General features: G+C 46.2%; 1 protein-coding gene across 1 annotated transcript; it reads left to right on the top strand.

Annotated features, from left to right (window-relative positions):
- The first annotated feature begins 1335 nt into the window (after positions 1–1335).
- Positions 1336–6703, top strand: LOC137385246 (probable G-protein coupled receptor 139). Its single transcript, XM_068060231.1, has 2 exons — positions 1336–1405; positions 5793–6703. Exons 1-2 carry the CDS (start codon positions 1336–1338, stop codon positions 6701–6703), a joined length of 981 nt encoding a protein of 326 aa, XP_067916332.1.
- The last annotated feature ends 2414 nt before the right edge of the window (positions 6704–9117 follow it).

Here is a 9117-nt window from a genome sequence, read left to right as displayed (position 1 = left end):
TTTCTATCTTAAATAACCCGAAGTTTTACAATGAAATTATTCACTATTATTTGACAGTTCAGTTTCTCCTCTCAGAGGCCTCTTTCCATTCGTCAGGCTCGGAATCGTCATCCAATTCTGTGCCTACCATCCCACAACACACATGAGTTCCTTCATACTGAGCACAGAGCTGCTCCGCAGAGGTCCATTTACATTTATGACCGTGTCTGACTATCCCTCTCTGGTTCAAATCCAGTAGAACTGAGCTGTCCTTAAACTCACAATGGATGGCACCTTGCCTGAGAGACACATTGGGGTCGTTTTCAGGCCAGTGTCCCCCACCATCCTCAGCTAGCACATTCCGAGGATGCCATTTGGAACGGATTTGTTTTGTTTCAATCTCTCGTCATTCCCACTTGATCTCCTCTCTTCATCACTGGTTCTGTTCTGGGAAGGGAAAACGCACAGGATCCAGATCCTGACCCCGGTGCAGGGACCATGCGTACTGTATAGGTGTGTGGACCTCTTGTGCGAGCTTGGAAAATTCCACTCTCAAATGGTGTCGCTATGGGAGCTGTTCTGTTGCTAGATGCACTGCTTTAGTGGAGGATACCTGGGCCATTCTTTGTTCCAATCCAACGACAGTCCTCTCCTTGTGTAAATTTATTTGATAGTTTGATGACTGTTCTTGTGCTATTATCTTCTTTTTACTTGAACTGCAAAATGTCATCAACTCTGCTTCTAATTTCCACCCATCCCTCGACTTCAAATGGTCAGTCTCTGACAATTCCCTTCCCTTCATCGACTTCTCGACCATCATTTCAGGGGATTGGCTGCCCAACAATATCGACTATAATCGCACCGTCATCCACACCTTTCATTTGATCGGTTTCTACTTCCTCCAGCCCTCCTTCCTGGGAAACCTCTGTTCCATTCTCCAAGTTTTTTACACCTCTGCTCCATCTGTTCCGATGATGCTGGCTTTCACACCAGTGCTTTTGAAATGCCTTCGTTTTTCCTCAACCGAGAATTCCTCTCCATTGTGACTAACAGAGCTCTGGACCATGTCCTTCCCATTTCCCATGTCACTGGCTTCACCCCATCCCCTCCCTTCCAGAACCAAGGTCAGCTTGTCCTTGTCCTCAACTTCCAACTCATCATCCTCCACATTCAAAGCATCATCCTCCAACATTTCTGCCAAATCCAGCAAAGCTCATCAACAACCGCATGTGCTTCTCCCCTCCCGTCCCCCCGTGTTGACTCCTCAATCACCCAACACCCGTTTCTTTTTTAAGAATACCTTTCCATGCAAGCATAGTAGATGTAACACCTGCCCTCTCACCTCATCATTTCCCGATGTCGAAGGCCCTGCTTGCACTTCTATATTACATTGTAACTGGATTCGGTGCTCACAATCGAGTCTCCTGTACATCAGAAAGGGAGCAAACGCAGATTGAGTGATTACTTTGCTAAACCTCTCCATTCAGTCCACAATCATGATTACATGATTGCTTGTAAACAGATAATCTCCAGTCTCTTCCAGTTATGAGGATAACCGTTCACATGAAAGTTTACTGTTGCTTCTTTCCCCACATACACTGCCCGACGTGCTGAATATTTTCAGCAGTTTCCAAATTAATCAGCTTTACTGTTGTTTCGCTATTTTGTTTTCACGACAATGCTTAAGCCACGATATCAACAGGGGTGTGAGATAGGTAGTAACAGGAGTTTCAGATTTCTAACTCCACAGACTGCCTCTTCTGTGTTGTGGGGTTCCCCACCGTGAAATAGGCCGATTGATGGGCTTGGCTTCCACGAAGGAGGCTGGAGCAGATCTCAGGATCGGCTATCAAGATCCTTCCCACCCGATAGGGGGTTCATTGAGTGATATTGGGGGTTGTACAACTACCAACACTGCAGGAGGTGAGATTTTGATCGTTAAGCCAGCAATTCCCGAGCCCAGAGAGGAGTCGTCTATTGTGTAGGATGGTCTGCGAATGGGGAGGATGAGGGCGAGGGGGAGTTTCTGATCCTCAACACCGGGGAGGGGTCTGCAATGCTGAAGCATTGTCCCAGATAGTGTGAGGGAAATGTTTGATCCAAGACACGATGGAAGGTCCGGTTCTGGATAGCAGGGTATAATTCCGTGCTGGGTTCGAATCCCGGACAGTGTTCAATCCTGTGGTTGGGGTTGGGGGCGTGTGTGGGGGAGGGGCTAGGGAGCAGTGTCTATTCTTCATGTGAACCGATGCTGCTAGTGATCCAATACAGAGCGACCAGCTTCATCCCAGAGTGGCGGATGGTTCTGATTGCCAATCTCGCCTGTCTTTCAATGTGGCTTCGGTTATAAACGGGGAAACCTGGCCGCCACACTTGCATCTATAGAACAGATTACATCAGAGACTCCCAGGATGATTAAAATATTTAAATTGCCAACACTACTCCTGGGATCAGTTCTCGGTCCGTCCCCTGTACTGACTCCAATAAACCCGGAAGTTGGTGGGTCACATGTACATTGGGATCAAAGAAGAAAGAACAAAGAACAGTACAGCACAGGAACAGGCCATTCGGCCCTCCAAGTCTTTGCCGAACTTGATGCCTGCGTAAACTAAAACCTTCTGCACTTCCGGGGCCCATATCCCTCTATTCCCATCCTATTCATGTATTTGTCAAGATGCCTCTTAAAAGTCGCTATCGTGCCTGCTTCCACCACTTCCACTGGCAGCAAGTTCCAAGCAGTCACTGCCCTCTGTGTAAAGGACTTGCCTCGCACATCCCCTCTAAACGTTGCCCCTTGCACCTTAAACCTATGTCCCCTAGTAACTGACTCTTCCACCCTGGGAAAAAGCTTCTGACTATCCACTCTGTCCATGCCGCTCATAACTTTGTAAACCTCGATCATGTCGTCCCTCCACCTCCGTCGTTCCAGTGAAAACAATCCGAGTTTATCCAACCTCTCCTCATAGCTAATGCCCTCCAGACCAGGCAACATCCTGGTCAACCTCCTCTGTACCCTCTCCAAAGCCTCCACGTCCTTCTGGTAGTGTGGCAAACAGAATGGCACGCAATATTCTAAGTGTGGCCTAACTAAAGTTCTGTACAATTGCAGCATGTCTTGCCAGTTTTTATAGTCTATGCCCCGACCGATGAAGGCAAGCATGCCGTATGCCTTATTGACTACCTTATCCACCTGCGTTGCCACTTGCAGTGACCTGTGGACCTGTACGCCCAGATCTCTCTGCCTGTCAATACTCCTAAGGGTTCTGCCATTTATTGTATACCTCCCACCTGCATTAGACGTTCCAAAATGCATTACGTCACATTTTTCCGGATTAAACTCCATCTGCCATTTCTCCGCCCAAGTCTCCAACTGATCTGTATCCTGCTGTATCCTCTGACAATCCTCATCACTATCCGCAACTCCACCAACCTTTGTGTCATCTGCAAACTTACTAATCAGACCAGCTACATTTTCCTCCAAATCATTTATATATACTACAAACAGCAAAGGTCCCAGCACTGATCCCTGTGGAACACCACTAGTCACATCCCTCCATTCAGAAAAGCACCCTTCCACTGTGACAATCTGTCTTCTATGACAGAGCCAGTTCTGTATCCATCTTGCCAGCTCACTTCTGATCCTGTGTTATTTCACCTTTTGTACCAGTCTGCCATGAGGGACCTTGTCAAAGGCTTCACTGACGTCCATATAGATAACATCCACTGCCCTACCTTCATGAATCATCTTTGTCACTTCCTCGAAAAACTCAATCAAGTTAGTGAGACACGACCTCCCCTTCACAAAACCATGCTGCCTCTCGCTAATAAGTTCGTTTGTTTCCAAATGGGAGTAAATCCTGTCCCGAAGAATCCTCTCTAATAATTTCCCTAAAACTGACGTAAGGCTCATCGGCCTAAAATTTCCTGGATTATCTTTGCTACCCTTCTTAAACAAAGGAACAACATTGGCTATTCTCCACTCCTCTGGGACCTCACCTGTAGCCAATGAGGATGCAACTATTTCTGTCAAGGCCTCAGCAATTTCTTCCCTTCCCTCCCTCAGTATTCTGGGGTATATCCCATCAGGCCCTGGGGACTTATCTACCTTACCGCTTTGCAAGACACCCAACACCTCCTCCTTTTTGATAATGAGATGACTGAGACTATCTACACTCCCTTCCCTAGGCCCATCATCCACCAAGTCCTTCTCTTTGGTAGATACTGTTGCAAAGTACTCATTTAGCACCTCGCCCATTTCCTCTCGCTCCACACATAGATTCCCTTCTCTGTCCTTGAGTGGGCCAGCCCTTTCCCTAGTTACCCACTTGCTCTTTATATACGGATAAAAAACCTTGGGATTTTCCTTAATCCTGTGTGCCAATGACTTTTCATGACCCCTTTTAGCCGTCCTGACTCCTTGCTTAATTTCCTTTCTACTGTCTTTATATTCCTCAAGGGATTCATCTGTTCCTAGCCTTCCAGCCCTTACGAATGCTTCCTTTTTCTTTTTGACTAGGCTCACAATATCCCACGTTATCCAAGGTTTCCGAAACTTGCCAAACTTATCCTTCTTCCTCACAGGAACATGCCGGTCCTGGATTCTAATCAACTGACGTTTGAAAGACTCCCTCATGTCAGATGTTGATTTACCCTCAAACAGCCTCCCCCGATCTAAATTCTTCAGTTCCTGCCTAATATTGTTAATATTTGCCTTCCCCCAATTTAGCACCTTCACCCGAGGACTACTCTTATCCTTATCTACAAGTACCTTAAAACTAACGGAATTATGGACACTGTTCCCAAAATGCTCCCCTACTGAATCTTTGAACACCTGGCCGGGCTCATTCCCCAATACCAGATCCAGTACAGCCCCAGCCCTATTTGGACCATCTACATATTGTTTCAAGGAGCCCTCCTGGATGCTCCTTACAAATTCTGCCCTATCCAAGCCCCGATCACTAAGTCAGTCCCGGTCAATATAGGGGAAGTTAAAATCACTCACCACTACAACCCTGTTACCTTTACATCTTTCCAAAATCTGTCTAAATATCTGCTCCTCTACCTCCCGCTGGCTATTGGGACTGCACCCTTCCTATTCCTGAGCTCCACCCATATTGCCTCGCTGCATGACCCCTCCGAGGTGTCCTCCCGCAGTACAGCTGTGATATTCTCCTTAACAAGTAATGCAACACCACCACCCCTTTTACATCCACCTCTATCCCGCCTGAAGCTTCTAAATCCTGGAACATTTAGCTGCCAATCCTGTCTTTCCCTCAAACAAGTCTCTATAATAGCAACAATATCATCGTTCCAAGTACTAATCCAAGCTCTACGTTCATCTGCCTTACCTGTTATACTTCCCACATTGAAACAAGTGCACTTCAGACCACCAGTCCCGCTGTGCTCCGCAACATCTCCTTGCCTGCTCTTCCTCTCAGTCTTACTGGCCTTATTTACTAGTTCCCCCTCATTTATTTCACTTGCTGTCCTACTGCTCTGGTTCCCACACCCCTCCCACACTAGTTTTCACCCTCCCGAGTGATGCTTGCAAACCTCGCAGCCAGGATATTTGTGCCCATCCAGTTTAGATGCAACATGTCCTTCTTGTACAAGTCCCATCTGTCCCTGAAGAGATCCCAATGGTCCAGATATCTGAAGCCCTCCCTTCTGCAGGAGTCAGTGTTAAGATTTATAAAAAAAACCTCTGACTCGCATCCATCCCACCTGCAAATTTCCTGACCTTATTGTCTTTGTCAGATGCAGAGAATATTTGATCAGTAATTTCCAGTCTCTTTCCCTTCTCTCTCTTACAGTTAATTTACTGGCGATTGTGATCCTCTCCCAGGGAAATTGCGGCCTCTCCACCTGCACCACTCGATACCTGGTGGCCATGGCAATGACGGATCTACTTTTCATTATCAGTGGGGTCTTACTGTGGCGGGTTGCTTTTTCTTATTTCCTAGAATCTTTCCTTGTCATCACCCCTGTATGTATTGTTATCTCTGTCCTGTTTCGTGCAGCCACAGAATTTTCTGTCTGGTTCACCGTTACTTTCACCTTTGATCGATTTATTGCCATTTGTTCCCAGAAGCTGAAAACAAAATATTGCACTGAGAAAACGGCAGCGGTGGTTCTAGCAACAACCTGCATTCTGCTTTGTGTCAAAAACGTCCCCTTCTACTTTGCATATGAACCTTTATGGATAATGGACAATATACCATGGTTCTGTGCGTTAAGGGCAAGCTATTATATTGATCCTGGATGGGTGGGACTTGACTGGTTTGATACGGTTTTAACCCCATTGCTCCCTTTCGCTTTAATTCTGTTGCTCAACGCTCTGACAGTCAGACACATTTTAGTGGCCAGTCGAGTCCGTAAGGGACTGAGGGGTCAGAATAAAGGAGAGAATCGCAATGACCAAGAGATAGAGAGTAGAAGAAAATCGATTATTTTACTTTTCACCATATCGGGCAGCTTCATGCTCCTCTGGTTGGTGTACGTTATACATTTCTTCTATTACATCATTACAGGATCAGATCCCGGGCATTATAATGAATCTGAATATATGTTTCGAAAATTTGCATACATGCTGCGGTCTTTCAGTTGCTGCACAAATACATTTATTTATGCGGTGACTCAGTCCAAATTCAGGGAGCAGATTAGGAACATGGTGAAATATCCAGTTACATCAATTATTCAATTAATGAATAAACTAAGCAACTGAGAGCAGCCGAGAGGCGGGTCCCATTTAATCCCTTCCATAATTGTAATATTGATCAACGAGGGACAACAGGCGACCGACAGATCTATGACCCGAATACAATGATGGGTGATCACACATGACAAAGAGCAGCAGGGTGACAGTTAAGTAGCGACCCACAGCCAATAGACTACCGGGGCGGGTTCACAACACATGAGTTCAGAGCTTGGCGACGGGCAACCAAGAGTCAGACTGACCCTGGCAGGACAGCCGGGGAAACAGCAGACTGAGTCTCTTCTCCAGCTCCACTGGTTCCATTCTCAGTTCTTCACATCTGCTCAGAAGGTAATGCTTCTTGAAAATAAAAGATGTTGGAAACATTCCCGTGTGAGTTGCTCATTAATTCTTCTATGTTTGGCGGTACCTTTTTGAGTGCATCTCCCTTCCAGTCCCCAGTCTGTTCACTAAGATCTCTCTCTCTCTTTCTTCTCGCTCTGTCTCTTTTTCTCCACACCTCGTGAGTCAGATAGTGGTACTGGTGTGGGTTCTTTGAGGATTCCCAAGATGTTAGAAATAGAGAAGTACAGCGATCTAGAAGGGTGTAGGGATCGGAGGAGATTCCATATATAAGGGGATTTGTAGGGGCTGGAGACGTTTGTGGAGATATAGAGAGTTATAGGGGCTGGAGGACGTGACAGAGATTTGGACGATTTTAGGAGCTGAGCGAGGTTTCTGTGATTATGGAGGAGTGGAAGGATTCGAGAAGGCAGAAGAGTTAGGGAGGGTTGCAAGGGCTGGAGGAGTTAATAGAGATATGGTGGGTTGTAAGGTTGGAGCACGTCATTGAAATAGGGTGGGTTGTAGGGCTGTAGGATGTTACAAACATGGGGGCATTGCACGGGTTGTGGTGGTCAGTATTGAGGGGGTGGAGGATTTTAGACACTGGGTGTGTTGTAGGTCTTGAGGAGATTAAGGTGAGTGACACGGCCATGAAGATATTCCAACATAAAGATGAATATTCTAAATTGAGATGCTTTGGACCAGAATCAAATGTTGGTCAGCGAACAATGAAGAACTGGATGAATTGGATCTGATGTGAGTTAAGACATTGAGCTGAAGTATATGGCTGGTGGAAAATGGGAGGGTAGGCGGGAAAGTGTTCGATTCGGCAAGTTTGGGGATAAATCCTCTCAGTCTCAGAGCATCACTGCAGAATTTCCTCAGGTTAGTGTCCTTGGCCAAATCATCTTCAGCTGCTTCATCAATGACCTTCCCTCCATCATTAAGTCAGACGTGGGGATGTTCACTGATGATTGCATAATGTTCAGCTCTATTTGTCATTCCTCAGATACTGAAGCAATCCGTGTCCATCTGCAGAAGGACCTGTACATCATTCAGGCTTGGGCTGATAAGTGGCAAGTTATATTTGCACCACATAAGTGCCAGGCAATGACTATGTCAAAGAAGAGAGAAGCCAACCATCACCCCTTGACATTCAATGGCTTGACCATCTCTGAATCCCCCACGACCAATGTCCTGGAGTTACCATTGAAGAAATTAATCTGTACCAGCCACATAAACTATAAGAGTAGGTCAGAGGCTGGGAATTCAGCGGCGTGTAACTTAGCTCCTGTCAGCCCAAAGCCCGTTCACAATCTGCCAGGCGCAAGTCAGGAGTGTGATTGAATACTCGCAACTTGCCTTGATGAGTACATCACCCGCAACACTCAACAAGCTCGAAACCATCGAGGATAAACAGCCCACTTGATTTGCAACCCATCCACCACCTTCAATATTCATTCCCTTTACCAATTTGGCTTCAAGGTTTACAATCAACAAGAGCATTTTTGTTTGTATTTATCGAATGAAAATACCCAGAGTCAAGCAATACCCTCTTCATGTTCTGATTTTAAGGTCATTCGTCCGCCATTTAGTCTATAGATGGTGTGGGTGTCGGGAATGTGCAGCATTGCTGGTATTTTTACACAAACGCAAAAAGTTTTGGTTCTGAGGCCTCAGCAGGAGTGCATGGGCCCTGGCTTGTGCTGAACCTGGTTTGCAAGGACCACTCTCGCTGTGGTAGTTGAAAGCCTGCCATTTGACAGATAGGGTATGTCACAAGGAACTTGTTTGTGACCTTCTGTGTTTCCGCTTCCATGATCCAAAGGATATCTGCTGGAAGATCTTGTTCAGGCAGGTTGCTCCTGATGGGGCGTCACGATGGAAGGTGGGCAGTCAGTGGACTGAAATTGTCGAGTGGTAAGTGAGGTGCAGCACGGATGATTTCAACCAGCTTGTGGGTTTTCTTTAGTCAGTGAATGTGTGGGTGAGTGATGTTTGTGAGAACAGGAAGCCATGGGAGGTGTGTTTAATGGAGGGTTCATTTATAATACACATTGCTGTATTCCGGTTTAATGATCATTTGAATTTGTGTATGA

The sequence above is a fragment of the Heterodontus francisci genome, chromosome 28, assembly GCF_036365525.1.
Source record: "Heterodontus francisci isolate sHetFra1 chromosome 28, sHetFra1.hap1, whole genome shotgun sequence".
NCBI lineage: Eukaryota > Metazoa > Chordata > Chondrichthyes > Heterodontiformes > Heterodontidae > Heterodontus > Heterodontus francisci.
Note: the sequence above shows the minus strand (reverse complement) of the source record. Positions and strands in the feature narration are given on the sequence as shown.

Bases quoted from the DNA above. Each gene is read 5' to 3' on its own strand.
- LOC137385246 (XM_068060231.1), top strand. From the start codon at position 1,336: ATGTCGAAGGCCCTGCTTGCACTTCTATATTACATTGTAACTGGATTC. The intron at 1,406-5,792 runs GTACATCAGAAA...TCTCTCTTACAG, and splicing joins TGCTCACAATCGAGTCTCCT to TTAATTTACTGGCGATTGTG.